Here is a 21,788-nt window from a genome sequence, read left to right as displayed (position 1 = left end):
AAAGCAGCAGTTACTGGTGTCTCCAAGTACACAAAACGCCCTTTAAAAAGAAGAGGGATCCATTGTCTAGTGGAGACAAGTGTTTGCTTAAGGTTCAGTCTCTAAGTATTAGGCCACAATTGTCTGGGAAGATCTCTCCCGCACAAAGCACTACCGAAATGAATGGATGTTAACACAAATGCAGAACCATACTCTGAGGTGACACGCCTCCTGCAACTACCTCACCTTAAAGGAGAGGTGGGGAACCTTTTTCATCCCGAGAGCAACATTTCCTTCTGGGGGCCATATGCCAGCGGCAAAAATGGGAAAACCAAGAAATGTGGTGACTCTTTGTACAGCAGGCTACATTCCAGCCATGCAAAAGCCAGAGTTTTCACCCCCCCACACACACAAATATAGCTCCATCCAGGCAAGCAAGAAGCATTATCATAGTTCAAGCACACATTACACCTAGTCAGAACGGGATGGAGGGTGCAGGGCAGGGTGGTGCTGGTGGTGGGGAAGAGTATGGCCGGCTGAATTTGGGCCCTGGGGCCTGAGGTTCCTCACCCTTGCCTTGGGTTCAAATAGTTTTACTCAAGTCAAAAGGCTCATTGTCCCAGTCCCTCACCCCACCCTGAAGTGAACAAGATGTCAAATAACGATCGAGCATTTTATTAATCATAGAGAGGAAAAAATAAAACAAGTGTACACAAAAAAAAAATCCAAGTTTTAAAATGACATGCCACTAACAAAGGGTACGCGTGTGTGTGTTAGGGTGCGTTGTGTGGTTAGAACACACACTTGTTTAATTTGTTCAGTGCAAGAACTGCAGAGGCAGCAGGAGGGAACTTAAAAGTGGAGGGACCAGGAAATAAACGAGCCAATGAAGGAAGGGAGGAGGAAGTTGTTGGGTGTTTTTACAGTCACATGATAGACGCTGGGAATTCCAATTAGCTAACACCCTACCGGATAGTCCAAGCATCACTAGAGTCAGCTACCTGATTGCCCCTCATGTTCCTGTCGATTGATGTCTTTCTCATACCCCCTTCACCCCTCCAAATTTAGGAAAGGCCAAACTTTAGAGTCTAAGAGTGGCAGGACTATGTGACGAATTTTAGCCCAGAGGCAGTATCCCACATGATGAGGACACGCAGAAACTCAATGTCTGCTGGGTTTCATACCCCCCATCCCAGGTAAGATTATCTTCAAGTGCTGCTTCTCTGACAAGCTACCTACAGGTACTTCCTTCCAGCAGAAGGCAGCGCATGAAGGGGACACAAGATGAGCAAGAATAATAGCACGTTTGATCAACAGAAATTAAACAGCAGGGATTTATGCACCCCTTCCCACCCTCTCTGGGGTTGTGAGAGGAGAAGCCTCTGCTGCACTGTACTTGGAGCAAAAGAGAAGTTTAGCTAACAAAGGCACCCCCTTCGTAACCAGCTAATTTTTATATCTGATGTTTTCTCTAACTAACTGGTGTTAGACATGGAATGGAGAAATGCTGGGGCTTTTTAGTCACTGGGATGGGGGAGTTATAGGCACAATCAGGCTGCCTGTGGAGCAAAGATCATCAAGAGAAAGGCCAAATCAAAACCATGCACAGCTACATATAGTGCTGTGGGGACATTCTCATGCAGACTATGGCCTAAACAGCTATAGGGGCTCCAAGCAGGTTTTGCCTCCCCAAAGAGCTCACACGAATCATGCCAAGTGTGGGTTTTAAGGGGCTATTCTGCCTCTCTTGTGGGCTTGCCACCAGGGGGTAGGACTGGAGGGGAGCAGGTAACGGGCTGCCATTTATACCGCCTGGTGGCAGAACAGAACAAAAACTGAACCTGGCTAAGATGGGAAAGGGAGAGAATATCACAGCTGCCCAAGAAGGTTTCAGAACATGGAGCTAAGAGTAGAAGAGGGAGATGGACTCTAGAAGGGGGCAACAGTTGGCCACTGGCCGATATCACCATGTGGATCCGCGCTGGGCATGGGGCTGGTCATAGACATGCAGGGAAAGGGGGAAGAGAAGGATCGGTCCAATGGCGCCCAAGTGGAAGAGGCAACAGAGCCAGGTCCTCGGGCTCAAGCTAGCGCCAACACTGTGAAAAGAGAGAGAGAGAGAAAGGAAGTGAGTTAAATTGTAAGAGTTACTTGCAAAAAGTCATTTATAAATTCCTGCAAGCACCGGCGTTCCGGAAGACTGGGTTTCTTCCTTGCATGAACAATTCCAGTACGTTACCCCATGGGTAATTATCTATTGTAAGGGATAACCAAGTCCAGAGACAAGTGATTCTATAGCCAGAAACAAGAATGAAGGCTGTTCCACCCTCGTGCGCTTGTTGGCTGATGGCTGCAGTATGAATCGACGGCTTGTAGGCACAAAGGAGCCATCAGAAGTCATCCAGCCATAACATTCATGTCACCTCAACCACAAACCCCTCCAATGGAGTCAGTTCACCCAATTAGACAATACCTGCTGAGCTCTGAGTAACCAAATGATGTACATGCACTGTGCAAACTGACATGACAAATATTCTGTTCCAGTGTTTCAAAAATGGGAAGCCAAAAGTATTTGGGGGTGAGGAGAGCATCTGCTTCACAAAGAAAGATTACAACATTTGGGGCTTTTTAGTTTAGAAGGTGGGCAAGAAGGAACATGGGATAAGTGTATAGAATTATGAAAGGTGGAGAAATCAGAAGAAAAAGACCTTTTCTGCCTCTCAAAATACTAGAACCTGGGAACACCCAATGGAACTGAAAAGTGGGGAGATTCAGAACAGGCAAAAGTTTACTTCTTTACATTGCACACAGCTTAACTATGTGGAATTCACTGCCAACAGATATTGGCGATTGCCACAAAATTAGATGGTTTTACAAGGGGTCTAAACAAATTCACGTAAGCTAAGGCTATTATTTACTAATTGGCAAAAAGCCCTTGCGGTTTAAGAACGTACCTATAGCCAACAAATATTTCTATCAAACTTTAAAAAGCAGGGAAATTGGGCTGCTACATTGAATGTACCAGGGGAGCAGGAGAACTGACCTCCTCTGAGATATTGTACTGCCCTACAAATTTGTAAAAATGCAAACACAATTTGGGTTGGTCTTTCACAGTCCAATCCACTTCCTGTGTAGCATATGCTCAGAGGCACGTTACCAAATTCTTCCAAGCTACACAGGAACTCCCAACTCACCAGTCAGCGCCTCCTGGGCAAAGTATTTGACATCCACATCAGGGTCCTGCGTTAGTTTCTCCAGCACTGGCTTCACCTCATTCTGAAGGGTGCTGTGAGGATAAGAGGGGGCAAGACGGATGAGTAGGAAAAGCGAGCAGGAGAAAGCAAAGGTTCCAAGGCTTCAGTGCTTCCCTTTCTTTCCTCCCTGCAAATGCATCCTCTAACCAGGAGGAGTTCAGGGACTGTTGCCATAAATGGGCCAGCACAATGGCGCCCAGCCGTTTGCAGTACCTGTTGTCCAAGATTGGTCCAATTTTCTGGAGGGACTTGGCCACGTTGAAGCGGACATTTGCTACGGCGTCGCCCGCCATCCGCAACACGGTGGGAAGCATGTGCTTGGTGGTGATCTCCTGCCCGCACACTTCTGACAGCACCTAGCAAAGGAAAAACATTCTGCAATCTGAACATGACTGTTTACCATCAAGTCTGGAAAACAGAAAATCTCACTGGGGAAGAGCTCTTTTGGGCCTGCCATAGTTGTGTATCCCCTTCCAATGGCCCTAATTTCTCTCCTCCTCCACTCCTCAATGGTTCACTGAAGCTAGTTTACAGATGTTACATTCGGGGGAGAGGAGATCTAAAGTCCTGCACATAAAACTCCTCAAAGGTTGCAATTAAAAAAAAAATATGCACCCTGATTAATTTTAAACCCACAAACAATTTTATTATGTGATCATGCAGACACTGAAATCTCCAGTACAATTCTGGATAATAATTTATTATCAGGAGCAAGAATCTGAAACTGCATCCAATAGGAACTCAGCTATGTTCCTTCTAGATCAGAAGGGCTGAACAGAGATATGGGATGTGGAAAATTAGACTGATTAACAACTCATGACAGACTACGATAAAAGTAGAACACATTTTTATGTAATACAGCATCTCTTGAGATTAGGTATTGGATAGCACATCATAATTTGAGTAATTTAGAAATATATGATGCATATCCCAACACTAAGAAATGTACCTCTTGTGGTGAATTCTGAATTTATTCAGTAATTTTTTTGTAACATCTTATTTGCTTGGTAATAAATTTATCAATTCTGTTTAAAATTTAAACAGAAAAAAGAAAGTACACTTATCCAATTTATCCAATTCATTCCAGAACCAAGAGATTTGCCATTTCTAAACGCAGGATCAGCAGTTCTTGTGCAGTAGCAATCACCTCCTTCCTTTTGCCCTGAATTCATTCCCAGCTTCCTCCTCTACTCACGTTGATGCAGAAGAGGGTGGTCATGCGGTGCAAGTAGTTGGGGTCATTGGACATGGCCAGCACCTTGGGGATGATTGTAGCATGGGCCCAGTCCTTGCCAAACTTCTCCACAAGCTTCTTGAGATTGCTGGTAGCTGCCTCTCGGATGGCGTAGACTGGCGAGGAAAGAAGAGTTAGTTATTCCTTATTTATATCCCACCATCCTTCCAATACTGAAACTCGCGGCGGCTTCCAGATAAAAGCACATATAATTAAAACGTAAGAGGAACAGCGTGAGCCAGCCACGTAAGTTAAAGCTTAGAATTGCCTGAACTAGTGCTTTGGTGCAGCTTTTTCAGCACATGGAGTGGGAAAGCAAAAGTCCTCCCTGAAAATTGCAAAATCTCGGGGGGGGGGGGTCCCATCTTTTTCAGTTGCTTATTTTTCAACAAGACGGCCAAAGGTTCGCTCTCGCTCTCTCTTATAACAAAGCTAAGCCACTGCTCCACATGGCGGCTTGGCTGTACCGGGTAGTCCAATTGCCAGGCACTTTGAAACTGAGGGCCAGAATGCCCGATGGGAAGGACACCTGCCCACGGAGGCCCTCACAAAAGTGTTGTATCTTTTGCTTGATCCCCACAAGAGGAGCTGATATTCTCACCTCCACCTTTTCAGGGGACAAAGGGCCCAGTAAAAGGTGGGGAGAATTTTGCTCCGCTCTGGTCTATGCTAATGCTGCACCTGATGGGAATTTCCAAGGAGACAACTTCGACATTTTTGCACCCCCATCCCAAAGGCTTGTTCCTGAGGTTTACCAACAGAGTAATCAAGTGATACTCTGCTTAATCTACTTGCAGTGCATTCCAATACGTGCCTATGCAGAAGTAAGGGCCACTCCCAGGTGAGTGTGCACTGGATTGCAGCCTAAGTCTTTCCTGGGGATAGAGTAATTCTGGGACTTGTGAAAGTGTTAAAAACTAACAGGAAACGACACAATCCTGCTATGTGCAGTAGAGGACTGCATATATATACAGAGAAATGCAGGGAAACAAGTCTAGCACCAGAACAAGCCTCTAAATTGCTCTCTCTATGCCACATCCATGTACTATATGTATATATTTATCAATTAAAACAAAATTATGAACTGAAAGCCACCACTGGGCTCAATTAACTATGGATGCAGTATAGCCATTTTAGGCCTTGACGTCTTTATGGTAAAACCTCTATATGCGTTGCACTGAAAAAAAGGTGAAAACCTAGTTGAATTTTATACCACAAGTGGCATAAGGACTGAGTTGGGACTGTATTCTTTTGGTTAACACATGTCACTTCTTTCCTGCCCCTTTAGAATTTAAAGCAGGAGATGGGTGTTGAGAGTTCCATTAGGGAGAATAGGGATATTTCAATTGGCAATCTACATCAGATGTATTAGTAGATCTTCACTGGTTACCAGTTGTTTACCGGGCCCAATTCAAACTGCTGGTATTAACCTTTAAAGCCCTATACGATTTCGGCCCAGTTTATCTGAAGGAGCGCCTCCAGCATCACCAATTATGCCGCCTGACAAGATCAGCCACACAAGACCTTCTCTCGGTCCCACCAGTTAAAACAGCTAGGCTGGTGCGGACCAGAGAGAGGTCATTTTCGATTGTGGCCCCCACCCTCTGGAATTCCCTTCCTTTAGATCTCCGCCATGCCCCCTCCTTGATGGCTTTCCGCCGATCTTTGAAGACCTGGCTATTCAGGCAGGCCTATGGGGTTTCTGGGGTGGGTTAGTTTTTAAGGCTGCTGATTACATTTAAGAGTGGGCAGTTTAATTATTGAATGTTGTTGTTGTGGTTTTATATTGTATTTTATTGTGCTGTTGTACGTCACCTAGAGTGGCCGTCACCTAGAGTGGCCGTTAATTCAGCCAGATAGGCGACTCAAAAATAAAATTTTATTATTATTAATATTGTATTTATCGCTGTTAAGCACCTGTTCCATGAAAACGTTTGAAGTTAGCAGTGAGGAAAGTTAAGCTTTCACTGATTTTATAAACTGATAGCTCAATTAAAAGATTGAATTGGTCATTGATGCAATGTTTTATTGGATGGGGATGAGACTGAAAGGCAGAAATTCATTTCTGAATCATTTTGGATGTAGTGAATTTTAAAAAGGAAAGGCTAAAAAAACAAGTCGTAGCTTTTGTTTATATGACTTTTGGTCCTAGTGTTTCAACATTCCCCAAACAGCACCATATATTTAAGCATTAATAGCATGAAAAAAACCTTAAAATTATGCAAAAGAACGAGAAGAAAATTTAATCAGTTAACACCCCTCGCTGAATACACATTTGTCTCGTTCAGACATCTTATCAAACCAGGGAAAGCCAACATGGTGCCATTCTGATGTTCCTGAACTGTAACTCCCATCATCCTTGACCACTGGTCATACTGGCTGGATCTAATGGGAGTTCCAACATCTGGAAGGCACCACATGTTGGCTACCTGCACTAAACCATAGTCTCAAGCAAGTATCAAGGTCCCAGGCTTCCCCTCCGCTGTGGCTGCAGAGTAGTTCAGCCTTGCTTCCAACAAATTATAGTGAAGATTAACCACGGTTTAGCTTCTCATCTGATCTAAAAATGAAGCAGGCTTCACAGCGCCTCCTGATGGTTATGCCAGAGAAGACCGGGGGGGGGGGAGAATGCAAGCCCAAGGCCTGCTGCGGCTTGTTTAAACCTTCTCATGTGTGAACCAAGCCACTGAGTTAATGCGGCAAACCACCATGGAAACAAATTACACTACTTGTACATCATTATAAAATAATGGCATTAAACTTGAGTTCAATTGCTTCTGTGGCTGGAAAAGAACCCTCCATTCAACATACAAAAAATACAACCCAGAAGCTTTTATTCCTTCACTAAAAGCTTAGATGAGTCAATTCTCTCTGCTGGAAAAGGAGCTAACATGATAGACCCCATTAGTTTTGAAATATACTTTCAACATTAGAGATCATTTGTTAGATATAAAGCTCTGGATATTTTAAGGAGATAAAACACAAGATTCAAAGAACCACTTTAGCATGTACTCTTCTCCCCCGGCTATAGTTCCTTTCCTAAAAGTAATGGCGATAAAATCAACCCTCCAGCTAACAAGAGGAGAATGCATCTCTGTTCCTGTCCATATCTATTATCCTACCTTTCTTTATTTGGACAAATGGCATTCAGGTTAGAAATGGTAAATGCAATCAAAAGGAAATAAAGGCAAGGGAAGCAAGAGCAGTATTTCAACTTAAGAGCTTACCGTGATCCACCAGCCACGCCATGCAAAGGGAATTCAGCTTCTCATCAAAGAATTCTACACCCTATGGAGGGGAAATTGCAGAGAGCCCAGATTAACTTGTATGAATGCCAGTTATGGGATTCTCACAGCCAGAAACAAAACGTGGGGAAAGTGGTCACTGCTCAAATGGCAGGTAGGGGGCAAACCAGTACAAAGGTTACAAAAAGCCACAGGATTTTGGCTGAATGGCCAATACTCCCCAAAGCAAATTGACAGTAACAAACACCTCCCACCACGTTGGAATACACACAAGCTTTCACACAGTCTAAAAACGTGCCTGCAGCAACTCAGGTCTAATAGACCCAAGAACATTCAGGTCACAGCGTTCTCCTAGCTCACAGTGTTCTCCCAGCACATCAAGTCTGTTTCACTCATATCCAAATAGCCAAATGAGCACTTACGAGCTGCCCAGCCAACAGGGGCATGTATTCGATAATGGCCAGCCGCACACGCCACTTGGCATCCTCTGCCAACTCCACAATGGCTGGCAACAAAGACTGGGATAACTGTCGGATGCCGATGACCTCATTCACACAGTCCAGGTTGGAGATTATGTTGAGTCTGACTTCAGGGCACTACAGAAAGGGGAAAGGTTCAGATCAGAGATGAAAGGTTCCCCCTCCCAGCTGTGGCCCCTAAAATTCACATCCCTCTTCTAGAACTAGTACATATGGAAGGCTGTAAAGACATGTGCACCTTCTTCCACCACCTAGTCTGCAATCTTCTGGCCTGGTGAGGGGGCTTTTATTTATTTATTTGCTTCATTTTTATATCGCACTTCCCCCCACCCCATCATAGAACCCAAGGTAGAGTACATGTGCTTCCCAGGCAAACATCCATCTAGGCACTAACAAGACTCAGACCTGCTTAGCTTTATTAAGGTGATGGCCTCATGTGCCTTCAGACCATAACCCAATGCATAGCCTCCCATTTTGGAGTTGGAAGATGGCATAAATTGGCCATAAACTCCTGAACAAATACAAGGACAGAGACAGTACAATATAGGAACCTGATGGAGCATCCAGTTCAGTATTGTGGAGTCGCCACAGATCTTTTTAGCACCTGTTACACAGGATTTAACTGGCAATGCCAGGGATTGAACCCGGAAACATATACATATAAAGCAAGTGTTCTACTTTTCTATGGTCCCTTTTTAAAGAACCCATTCTCTCACAACTACAGCTTGATTCCCAGGATTCCCTTGGGGGAAGCTGCACAGTTAATTTACATCTGCAGCGGGTAGATATGTCCCTAGGCGCATCTGCAGCTCAGCCAACCTTACAAGACTACTCCCCCAGCATTACATTAAGCCATCCTTCCTCAACCTGGTGCCCTCCAGATGTTGCTAGACCCTAACTCCCATCAGCCACAACCAGCAAGGCCAATGGTCAGCGAAGATGCGAGTTGTAATCCAGTGTGGTGAAGTGGTTAGAGTACTGGACTATGACTTGGGAGACCAGGGTTCACATCCCCAATCGGCCATGAAGCTCACTGGGTGACCTTGGGCCAGTCACTGCTGCTCAGCCTAGCCTACCTCAGAGGGTTGTTGTGAGGATATAATGGAGAGGAAAAGAAACATATACTTCACCTTGAGCTCACTGGACTAAAGGTGGGATATAATTGCAAAAATAAAGAAACATACATCTGGAGAACACCAGTAGGGGAATGATATATTAAGTACTTCTTGGGTGAGGGAGCTAAGCTGCCATGAAATAATACAGATCAGGACAGGGAAATGTCCCATCCAACCTCACCTCCAAATAGTTTAACTAAGAACTGTTAACAAATGGCCAAAAGGAACGGGGATGGGAAGACATCACTCACCTCATCTTTGAGTTGAGCCAAGAAGAGAGGAAGAAGGTGTTCGATTGTGTTGTCCTTGCCCAAAATGGGAGACAAGCCCATGATCACAGACGCCAAAGCTGATTTTACATGTTGATTAGCATCTGATACCAGTTCCTGAATGGCAAAAAGGAGCATTAGAAAAAGATGCTTGCACACTTTAAGGCCACCCAAAACATTGTTCTCTGGGTGGCTGACAAATATACAATACAAGCAAATTGCACACAGTGAACACAAATATCTATGCAGTAACATCCCCAATTCAAAGCACACCTATCTAATTTCCTGATCCTCTGTGTAACAAGCAACTCAAGAAGAAGGCACCCCTATTTTCATAAAGAGATGCTTGCCTCCATGGTTTCTTCAGCCCCTTAATGTAAGACTGCTCCTGATTGGACCTATGAAAAAGTACAAGCTGATGCTTCAAAGAACAAATTCAAAGCTCACGAGAGATTGTCGTCTCCTGGCACATACCTTAATGCAGGGCAAGATCTGGGTCATAATGACATTTTCACGGCAATCAGCAGACAGGTTTTCACAGAACTCTAAGAGAGGAGGCAAAAACAGTAATCACACTGATAGGGCATCACAACTAAAGCGATGCAATGGGGGAAACGGATTTTTATCTCGCCAGAAAGGACCAATAAAGATATCAGCTCTAAGTTCAGCCAGTCCCTTTATCACTTCATCATCAGACTTGCTAACCCACTACATACAATGCATGAATTCCTGACTTCCATTCCAGAACCACATCTTTCTACCTCTGAACCTAGATAATTTTCTCATTTCTATGCTGCTCAAAAGGTTAGCTGCTGCAGAATCATAGACCCATGTAATGCGACACCTGCTTTCCTGACCTGTGTGTGGAGTCTCATATCTGTAATACAGCCATACCAAATCAGCCTTTCCTCAAGGCTTTTTTTAAACTGAATATCAGTTGCATTTTAAGCATGTTTCTAGCTCTCATAGTTGTGGAAATAGGCTTGAAAATAAGTAGGTGTCACTTTCAAATGGCTCCAGCACCAGTATATGGATCTTGAGTGCTCTGAATGGTTACACCGTCCCCACTTTCCCACTAGGATTTTAACCATCTGACTTCAACTGAACATTCATATTTCAATTGCTTATATTGTCCCTATTTTCTTCAAGACAAACAGCAGGTTCAGAATGAAGTATGCATATGGATTAGAATGTATATACAAAAAGAAAAACTCAATTTGCAGTATTTTATTGCATTGTTTAAGTGCTGACTTTGCTTTTTCTAGATCTGAAAAAGCAGTGTTTGTGTCATAAAACATGAACTGCTATTTATAGGGTTTCAGATAAATGAGAATATGGGCAGAGATAGATCACCTCTTAGATCCCTTTGATTTCAATCACTTTAGAAGGCACAGACCATCACACCTACTTGGGTTCCCTTCTCCCACCCAAACTGCTCATACACTGCTACAAAGAGATCCTGCGTGGCCAACAGGGCAGGACTCAAAGCAGAGTGACTGCAACTGACCTTTGACCTTATGGGAGGCAGCAGCTCGCACTTCAGCTTCACAGTCTTTCATGAGGTTCTGGAATGCTGGGACCAAGTCGGTTTTGGTGATTTCTGGTCCAACAGCTTTCTGGAGCTATAAGGAAGAAAAAGCATCAGATCTGAACATGCAGGAAGTTCCAAATGGCTCTACCTCCCACCCTGCCAGAAAGAACTGTGCTCTAACTGCAAAATGCTCTGGGACTGCAGAAACAAGGAAAGGACACTGCCTCTAAGCAGAGGAATAAAGGCGCTCTATTGGGGAGGGTTGCACCTTTTTAAATATGTTGTAGGTAGAGTTGGAGATTATTTGATCAAGAGGTATAAATCTTTAAAATAAATACCACTCATCCACTGCCAAGACATACAAGCATTTGTACTAACCTCTGTGAACTTGTCGGCCACCATGTAACGGACTCGCCAAGATTTGTCCTCTGCTGCTTGCCGTAACGTTGGCATCACCAAAGATTCCAGGTCCTCCTGGGGTAGGAGCTGTGCAATATTAACACAGGCCTCCACAGCCAGCAAGCGCACAGAGTCCTGCATGAGAGACGTGAAATGGGTTACAGAAAACTTTCCTCTCAGAGCACAGGTGACCTGTAGAGCACACCAGCCTAGACCTCCGATTTAACTAGCTCCCATCTCCTCAGAAACGAATGCGCCATTGCACAGACCTGCTCATCAGAGGCCAAGTTAGAGAACATAGGGATGATCTCGCTCTTGACATGCTCCAGTTCCAAGACCTTTGCAAATTCACCCAGTTTAGAGGCTGCCGCTCGCCTCACCATCGGAGTATCATCTGAGCACAAGTTCCGAAAATACCTGCAGGAAAGGGAGAAGTGACAACAACTGCTGGGGGGGAACTATGGGGACATCTGAAATTATTATCTGTCGCACTTTGACGTCCATGACTCAACTAACGGGCCCCAGCCTTTTCTTGAAAAGGATCTCACTTACTGTCGGAGCTCAGCCTTAACCGAACTGGAGACTCGAGGGTAACAGACACTGAAGAGGCCGCAAGCAGAGGTACGGGAGGTGAACCAGTCACCTCCTGCCAGGCGCTTCACAAGGGGCACGAAGTGGGCCTCAAGGTCAGATGGAGAGTGTTCATGGGAGATTGCTCGCAAGGACTCCACCGCTTTGTCCCGCACCACTGTCTCCTCAACGGTTGCAAGGCTCTCAAGGGGTGGCTGCAACAAAAGAGGGAAGATACATTACACATTAAAAAGCAATACTGACAACAGTATATCAATGACGGCTGTGACACCTCGAAGACTAACAAATGTGCGACGGCCTAAGCCTTTGTGGATTTCATATCTGTAACAATAAATAGAAATGAGTAAGAAAAATTGAAGAAAAATGTGATGCATCTAAAGAGGAGGCACTGTGAAGTTGCCTCCTAAGAGACATTACACTGGCCCCATCTCTACTTACTTTCAGGCAGGCAGTAAAAATGTTTCTATTCTTCACTTTTTATAATATATGAAGGTTTAATTCCACTTCTTCAGGTTATTTTCTGCTCTGTTCTTAATCTAGTTTACTGTTAATCTAACAAGGTCCCCAAGGCAGTAAACAAAGATAAAACCTTGGAACAAAGTTTAAACATTTTGGCTCTTTGAGGAGCCTCACTAGGGGCAAAAGACTGTTTTTTTTAAATAAGTAAGTAAATTGCTCTAGGAAGAAAACAGGCTTCTAATAATTAAATTATGTCCCTATTATAGTCTTGGGCCTCTGAGGAATTTCCAGAAAGCCAGAAATTATTTTTTCAAAAACATATGAAGAGGAGGAAGAAGATAGGGAAAGCAAGGAATGGGGCTGCTGTGTGTTTTATGTGTGGGTTGTGTCTGTGCATGTGCCCTCAGTCAACTGGGCAAGGAATCCAAGTACAAGGTCATAACATCTGCCATTTGGGGGCAACATTACTGGGATCAAACTACTTTGGAAAGGCATTCCACGTGCTATTAAACTGCACATTAGATGCAAGCAAAGGACAGATACAGATGACCATTTTGGCACATGTCCTCTCTACCAGTTAGCAATATTATCCAGAAACCATGCTACCCCAGGGGAAGAAACTCACCATTGGACAGCCTGGTAATCTGCAAAAGCTCAACACTTCCCCCACCAGAATTTGGAAGAAGAGGAAGCGTTCTCAAATTATTCCACTATGTTATATCATACTCTTCACCAGTCGTTCAAGAGGCTTACCAGTAAGCAATGGACATATTCAGGGCCCCCAACCAGAGCTGTGAAGGTTCCCAGTTGTTCCGCCAGAGCAAGTAGCACCTCGTCCTCATCATAAATAGTGTCTGCAGGGGCAAAAAAAAAAAAAAAAAGCAATTTAAGCAAACAAGGACTAAAATCTGCTTGTCACAGAGCACAGAATCAAGTAGCTAATGTGATGTGAGAATCTGAGGGCCAACTCACATGTGAACTATCACTTCAGTGCAGGAAATAACAAAACAAAGAGTCTAAGAAATCTATGAGGAGGCCTGGACCCATGCATGTGCGCTAACATGACTTGTCCTGCCCACTACTCAGTCACCCACACTCTCTTTTACCACACAGGGAAGAGCTAGATGCAAAGCACTAGACAAAATCTAAGACTTTGCTCAGAGAAACTGAATGTGCTCTATGTGGGGCTGCCCTTGAAGACAACTCAGAAACTTTAACTGGTCCAAAATGCAATGGCCATATCACTGGCCAGAGTTCCATTTAGAACTCATATAATCCCTGTTTTAAAACAGCTGCATTGATTGCAAGTTCATTTCTGGGCCCAAATCAAGGTGTCACATTAGTGATTGAAGCCCTAAATGACGAAGGCCTCTAATATCTGAAAGACTGACTTCTTCCCTACAGACTTCTTCCCTACTGACTCTCTTGCATGTTAAGATGAGCAGAGGGGACCCTCTTAGTAGTTCCACTGCTCTCAGAAGCTCAGGGGTGGTGGCCCAGGACAGGGCTTTCTCTGTGGCAGCCCCTAAATTGTGGAACTCCCTCCCTATAGAGGTGCATCTGGCACCTTCATTATACAGTTCTCGTATGCTGAAAACACACCTCTTTACCCTGGTCTTTGACACTTGAGATGCCTATTTTTAGGACCCACCCAATTCTTGCGATTGTAATTTGTTTTAAACATTGTTTTTTAAATTGTTATGACCCGCTCTGGGACCTTAGAGTGAAGGGTGAGTAATAAATTAAAATGTTATTATTAACAACAACAGCAGCAGCTTCCAAGGGAAAACCACATTTTTGTTTTTACTACAAATAGACTAAGGTTGAAATCCAAAACACGCCTATTCAGAAGTAAGCTCCACAGGATTCAGTGCTACTTCCAGGTAAGAGTGTATTAGATTGCAGCCTAACAGTCTTAAAGGCTAAGTAACTGAATCAGGGCATAAGCTTTCTTGGGCTAACCTACTTCATCAGATGCAGTCTCCAGTCCATGAAAAACTTATGCCACAATAAATTTGTAAAGTCTATAAGGTGCCACAAGACTGTCTTTCTTCTGAATTTAATCAGATGTTGTTTGTTCCTAAAGTTGCCAAAAACATTCACAAAGTGGAACACAGGAAGGATTCATCAACTGATTTCAGAAGCAGAACCTTTGACAATCAGAACAACCTTGAGCCAACCAAATTCAGCAAGAAGGTAGTCCTTTTCTTCTAGCAAGGCTCAGCGCTGCTTAAAAAGGGATTTAAAACTCGGACCTCAAGAGTTGCACATTATACATACTGCAACCCTCAAAAGGAAATTACTAAGGTGTCTTTGGCAAAGAGGCTGGGGTACTGCCCAAATTACAATTCACACTCACGTTAAGTTCAGCTTCCAGACTCAATTCCTAATCCCTAAAATCAAACTGACAGAGTTCCTGGTCTTTTCATTACCTGTGAGAAAAGGCAAAAGCTCGCTGCGCGTCCTCTCAACTCCCAAGGCCAGTGCAATGGTGGAGAGTTTCTTGATGCTGTTCAGACGAAGCTGCATATGGGAGAGAGAAATTCAAGGGGCAAAATCAAAAAGATGAGCCACTGAAGAAAATATGCCAGCAAGTCCCAATTCTGCATGAGATGACATTGATTTACTAGATTTGTAACCATTATTATGTCAGTCATGCAATTTGTTACTTTCACACTCATCTTCACAAGACACCAAGAATGTGGCAGCACATCTTCCTTTGGATGTTCAGATAAATTACACGCCAAGAGGTGCAGGGATGGTTTGCACTGTTAAATTCACCCATGTGATTGTGCACACACCTATGTGATCCTGTGGAGAAAGGCTAGTGTAAACCAGGCTGTATATACAAGAAGGTAGAAACCACCTTTAATTGCAGAATCTGGAAAGAGCAGGTTTGCTAATGGAAATAGCTGTCAGCTCCTTGCATCTATTGCCCACTGACACTAGCCTCTTCGCATACAAAGGTGTACCAGTAGACACAACAGTGTGGACAAATTTTGCCAGTGTGAGCGAGCCTTTAGAGACTCCACTTGGATAACACAGGTTGGGAACAAAGTCTTCCTAAGTCTTGGACACTATCCACTGATCCCCCACCCTCCTGCCTCTTTACTCTAAGAAGTACACACAAACACACACACAAACTACATAAACTAGGTCTGGGGCATAGCACATAGGTGGTGCCTGTGCTTTACATAGGCTGCTCCTTTAGAGCACTGTTTGCACAGAACCTGGCTTATTATCGTCATTCATTTCAAGCTGGTACTTCTCCATTTGCAGCTATAACGTTCACCCTGGGGCCCAAGGCTAGAACTGGATACAGGTACTTGGAGGAAAGCCCAATTGTACAGAGTGGAAATACTTAAAACATACATAGGACTGAGCCCTGAACAAGGCTGTTTATTTCCCCAGCGATTCCCACTAAGAAATCTTACACATCGACCAACTTCTGCTGTTGTAGGGCTGACACATAGGAGAAATTCATGTGACCAAGTTTATAACAATGACAACTGCTACTAACACATGAGAGCTGATTCACTCAATCTGGCAATCAAAGATTTGCCATCCTTTTGGAGATTTATAAGTCAGGTCATTTATCAAACAGACTCGTGGTGGATCACTGCAACTGTATGTTGCCAGATAAAGGCTTCCTGAAGATTCACAGTCTTGTCTTCCAAAGTCACACTAACATACATTGCCTGCATTCTTTATAAAGCAGCACAATGGAACAAGTGATGCCAGACAGAAAGAGCAGCTGCCGAAAAAGTAACAACTTTCTTAAGGAAGATGCTCACTGGGCCCTGTGCAATCATAAATAAGCATTGCCATAGCAAGTTCAAGCAGGACATAGTCGGAAAACATGAACAATGCTCAGGAAAAGGCCCATGGGAGGAAATACTGCAGAGATGAGCCCTGTAACATTCTTGATTACACAAAGGACAAAACTGCTACAAAAGGCGATTGTCCACTTATTGTTTTTACACTACTACGTGCAGTCAGTCAATTGAGGCAAAGTGAGGGGACAAAGGCTGAAGAGGGATAAAGAACCAAATACCTACCAATTTTCAAACTTTTCTGCTGGGAAATGATTTTCAGTTCTCAGAGGCAAGTTGGCAATTCCAGGCCTGAATGGTCAAATGGTCTTTCTTCCAGTTCAAGGAAACAATTCCAACTTGAAACTCTACCACTAGGAAGCATAATCCTTAACAACCAAACAGGCTACATGAACAGCTCCCAGTGCCTACATAGCTAAAGAACTGTGCCTCAACCCTGCAGAGGCACACAAAGTTTGCATGCTGTGACACCTGGCTGACCTGTTGAGCCAGCTCACTCGCACCCCCACCAGTGAGGCAGGCTTCTGGCTGGGCAAGATTAGCGAGGAACGGCACTTAGGTGAGGTTTGGGTAGGGAAACAATGACTGCTAGTAATATGGTCGTCTCAGGCTGGTGTCCAGAGCTTGATAGACACATTCTGGCTAATGGGCTCCTGGCCACCCTGGGCTCTGGGATAATGCGTTGAAGCCCTCCAAAACAATGAATTTGGTTAAGCAGCCCCAGTGATAGTCGAAAGTATTTATTTATTTATTACATTTATACCCTGCCTTTCTTTTTTCATGAAACCCAAGGCGGCTTACATATGGTTCCCAGGCAGTCTCCCATCCAGGCACTGACCAGACCTGATGCTGCTTAGCTTTAGCAGGGAGCTGGCCTTGCGTGCCTTCAGACCGTAACCTGGAACCAGTAGGAAGAGCTGCTTTTTTCTCATTAATCCCCCTCTACTTATGTGTGCGGGGTTTTTTTTTACTCTTTTTGTGTAAGGTGCATTAAACTATTCTTTGTAAATCCCACTGGTTTTGAATAGTTAAAAAGAAAACCCAAAACACAACAGTTATGTTTGCTCAAACCTTGCAGAGCAGACTAAGGCAATGTGCCCAGGAAACTCTTAAATGATCTGGGGAGATGCAGGGGCGGCGGAGAGGAATGGTGTAGAGTGTCTGACATGCCAGGTGGATTCATAGTAAAATCTCCCTCATCTATGACTTGATTGTGGACAGGGAGGCTAATCTGGCCTGTATTCCAGGGTGATGGAACTGGGAAAAGTTACTCTCTCCCAGTTGTGCTCTCTTGGGTTCAGCATCAGAATAGACTGGAGGGCTGGGTGAAGAGATTGATGTGGCCTCCTTTCTCCAGGCTTCCCATTCTTTTGATTGCCAATTTAAAGTGTTTTAACCTTGTGTATGACAATCAGGACAGACTGGAGACTCTGCTGGTATACCACCCACCCCGCTGTCCATCACTCTCCCTGCCTGAGCTAACAGAGATAATCTCAGTTCTGGTGTTGAGACCGCCCAGGGTGATTGTTCTGGGGGATCTCAAGATCCATGCCAAGGCCACCACACCCAGGTCAGCTCTGGATTTGACAGCTACCATGACAACCATGAAGCTGTCCCAACACGGCACTGGTCCAAGCCATACGGCACGGCACAGTCTAAATTTTATTTTCTCTATCTGGCAGGAAGATTGCGATCCAAAAGTGGGAGATTTTGTATTACACCAGCTTAGGCTGACACACCAGCTAAGATAAAGATAGGCAGACCTTCGTGATCCATGCCTTGATAACCTCCGGTATGCTTCACTGCAATGTATCATACTTGGGGCAGCCATTGAGAATGTTTTGCAAGCTTCTGCGAGTACCCTTGCAGCCACATTCTGTACCAACTGGGACCAGGTGTCATCCACATATTATGCCAGTAATCCATTATCTTCACTGGCTCCTGGTCTGTTTCTGAGCCCAATTTAAAGCACTGGTTTTGACCTCAGCTCCTGCAGGAGCGCCTTTCCTCACATGTACCTACCTATGCAGTACATCATCATCTGAGGCTCTTTCTTAAGTGCCCTGCCAAATGAGGTAGGGCAGGTGGCCATGAAGGAAAGACCTTTCCAGCAGTGCCCCCCCTCCACACACACCCAGCTGTGAAAGACCTCCCCAGAAAAGTCTGCCTGGCAACTACCAGGCAAATCACTTTTTCTTTTTCCCAGGCCTTTCAATTTATGTGGTGATGTAGCACTGCTTCAGCTCTGTGAATTTTTATTCCTCTGCTTTGTGTGTAATGTTGCAAAGTTCTGTTCCTCTACTCTGTTTCTAAAGTTGTTTTGAGCTGATAGTTCAGGGGGAGGGGTTGCTACATTTTATTGTAGTTGCAATCATTTAACTCAAGCAATCAATAACTTGTTCTCATTTTTATGTTGTAAGACTCCCAGAGAATGTTTGTTACTGGGCAGTCCATAACTACTGGGTTGTATCCAACTAAACTGGACTCTGAGTAGATCCATTAAAATCAGCCTAAGTTAAGCATGCCCATTTATCCAATGGGTCTACTCTGAATAGGACTAGCATTGGACAGAACCCACTATAAATAAATGAATATGGAGTATGCTGCACCTATTACCTGTATTATTATTTTTAATAGTACCCCCAATATTATGTAACACTGCAAGTTTAATAAACCATGAGGTAGGACTCTGCCCCAAGGAACTTACAATCTAACTTCAATAGTAGGGATGACAACATAAAGAGAGGGGAGAAACAAGGATAGCAAGGGATAAAGGTGTGCTTATGGTAGCCACACATAGTTGAGTCTGGTTTACAATCTCAAAAGGCCAGTAATTAACCACATGGAAATCCAAAAATGACAACCTAAAGCCCTGTTCTGTTCACATTAGGCCACAACTATTTAACAGCATCTGTTCATATTCTTGCATTTAAGTTTGCCATTCCCCCTAGCCCAACCCTTTACTGATATTTATACTGTAAACATCTCAGGGCAGAGACCTGTACTATGATATTCTATAAATAGCCATTTACACTTCTGCTGTTTTATATAGAATATTAGAATGCACCCCAGATGTCACTTCTGCCAGCCCCCATCCAATTACAGCACTGCAGCCATTTGGGACCCAATAAATAAATAAATAAATAAAATAAACACAGAACTTACTCTTGTGCCACTAAAGCATTATTGATGAAAGTGAGAGACCTGTCCATCTCCACATGGCACCATGCTGGCATTAACGACAGATTTTTTTTAAAAAAATGCATTCCCTATAATCAAAAACCCGAGGAAGAAGGAGAGAGAAAGAGAGAAGGGAACAACTCATATACCCCATACAATAAGACATTCTTATTGAGTGTCCCCCCCTCCCGGTGATAGGTCTCTTGATTGGCTGCCCTCCATGAGAAGAGACCGTGCACCACTCACTGGGCCTTGGTTTGACAAACCCCTTGCGGGAAAAGCCACAGAATCGGGGACAAAAGACCTCTCCCCTAGAGAACAGACGAAGACCCCTCCTTGGTTAATCAGGAAGCCTCTGTATAATGAATGGACGAGGCTTGACCCAATCAGAACACTCCTCTCACCATTTCATCAAAAGGTCTATTTTTATTTTTTTTAAAAGCGACCCTCCAGGTTCTTGAATTAACCCCTATACCAGAGACATAGCTCGGCCAACCAATCACGTGGCTGCTGGCATCATTGCGGGGTCGTCAATAGATATTACAGACCCTCCATTAGCCAACACCTTCCTCCTTGTCTTCTCATATGAAAATCCTTACAGCCAATCCAGTTCAGTTTTTATCGGTTTCACACGGGTTTTTCAGATGAAAGGCAGCCACCGATTGGCTACGGTACAGGAGACGTTCCTTTCAGGCGCAGACTGCCCACATAACCTCCGATCGCTTTCCCTCACTCCCAAGAAAGCGTCCGTAGACACAAATCGTACCTGGACGTCCTCGTTCCGCAGCTCATCGATCAGCACAGCAATAGGGTAAAGCGAGTCATCTCCGTCGGCTGCCGCCATCTTAACTCCCGGCTTTGGGTCTGAAGGGTGTGCGGGGTTCACACAGACGCCTTGCAGGGGTGGTTCACACGCCATTGGTTGCTTAGGTTGTCAGTCTCAACTATTCCTAAATTTCATTGGCTTATTTCTTACAAACCCCACCTCTTCTATAATCCCGTTTGAAATATCTTTCTATCAGTCAATCTCTCTCTTGCTATTCATTGGACAAGAATGTCAGAATTTCACCATACAGGAAAAAGCATTGGGAAGTAGTCCTCTTAGCTCCCACCTCTTTCTTATATCTAATTCGCTGAATGTACTCTATTCCCGCCTCCTTCACCCGTTATTGGCTGAACTTCACAATTGTATTCCCTATCAGTCCAGCTATATGGCTCGCAAACCTTTATGGCATATAGTAGAAATTCGTCCCTCCATTTTAGGGGAGACGATTGGCCATTCATTTTGAGAGACAAAGGATGGTGTCCAATCCCAGGGTAATACCGGCGTTTGCTTTGTTCAAAGAGGCGGGGAAGGACAAGGTGAAGAGGGGGGAAAGCGTATGTATGGGTTGCCAAAACAACCGCGCGTTATTCCTGCAATCAGGGCAACGTCGTTTTCGTGTGACGTCACCTTATACTGTGACGCAATTGTATACAGTGATATTTGACGTCATCGCTACAAGATAGCATGATTAAATACATTTTATTGAAAATAAAATAAAAACGTATCTGAGTATGTGTATAGGGTTGCATCTAACGTTACTCAGAGCAGACCTATAGAAATTAATGGACCTACGTAAATCATGTAAGAACTTACATATATACATATTTGCATTAAAATCATAGATTAATATAAGCACTTTTACCAAGGAACAAGCCCTACTGAATTTGATAGACTTACTTAAGAATAAATTTCCAGAGCGGTGGCCATGTCACTCTCTTGCAGTAAAAAACAGTCTTGTGGCATTTCAAATGAGGTATGAGGTTGCATGAAATCAAGTCTGCTTTGTTAGGTGCATTAGAGCAAATATACTTCTGATGTGGTGTCTGCATACTTTAACATATCAGATACCCAAAGAGCCTTTTCCAATGCAGATTAGTGGTCCAAGGAAGCTGATTATGGAGAGCAAAACTAGCTCTGGATTCAGCACTTTGCCTCTTAGAGTTTAATGAATCCCTCACGTTTCTAGCAAATTATCAAGTGTTCACGGCTCACATGTGAATGTCCTCTCCTCCAAGGAGAAACTGAGGCACAGCAACAAGTAGGCAAAGAGAATTTGGGATCAGTGGTTCTGATGCCAAGTCAGTCAACAAATGGGGCTCGTATTTCACATAGGTACAAGGTGCAAGCAGAAGACAACAGCTGAATTGTGTCCCAAGATTTTTCTCAGGACGATA

General features: G+C 44.0%; 1 protein-coding gene across 1 annotated transcript; it reads right to left on the bottom strand.

Moving 5' to 3' along the window:
- Positions 1-638: 638 nt before the first annotated feature.
- On the bottom strand, positions 639-20,466 carry PPP2R1A (protein phosphatase 2 scaffold subunit Aalpha). Its single transcript, XM_061596683.1, has 15 exons — positions 20,335-20,466; positions 14,988-15,078; positions 13,309-13,409; positions 12,058-12,290; positions 11,775-11,922; positions 11,485-11,640; positions 11,083-11,197; positions 10,050-10,120; positions 9,558-9,692; positions 8,135-8,308; positions 7,695-7,755; positions 4,429-4,583; positions 3,447-3,589; positions 3,174-3,265; positions 639-2,078 (listed from the first exon to the last, which is right to left on the bottom strand). Exons 1-15 carry the CDS (start codon positions 20,410-20,412, stop codon positions 2,062-2,064), a joined length of 1,770 nt encoding a protein of 589 aa, XP_061452667.1. The 5' UTR covers positions 20,413-20,466; the 3' UTR covers positions 639-2,061.
- Positions 20,467-21,788: the final 1,322 nt, after the last annotated feature.

Source organism: Rhineura floridana, chromosome 15 (genome assembly GCF_030035675.1).
Source record: "Rhineura floridana isolate rRhiFlo1 chromosome 15, rRhiFlo1.hap2, whole genome shotgun sequence".
Taxonomy (NCBI): Eukaryota; Metazoa; Chordata; class Lepidosauria; order Squamata; family Rhineuridae; genus Rhineura; species Rhineura floridana.
The sequence above is the reverse complement of the archived record's forward strand: the minus strand, read 5'-3'. Positions and strand labels throughout refer to the sequence as shown.

Coding starts and splice junctions, on each gene's coding strand:
- PPP2R1A (XM_061596683.1), bottom strand. CDS start 20,412: ATGGCGGCAGCCGACGGAGATGACTCGCTTTACCCTATTGCTGTGCTG. Junction 15,079..20,334: donor TGCGGAACGAGGACGTCCAG/GTACGATTTGTG, acceptor TCCCATATGCAG/CTTCGTCTGAACAGCATCAA. Junction 11,923..12,057: donor GTTAAGGCTGAGCTCCGACA/GTAAGTGAGATC, acceptor CCTTTCCTGCAG/GTATTTTCGGAACTTGTGCT.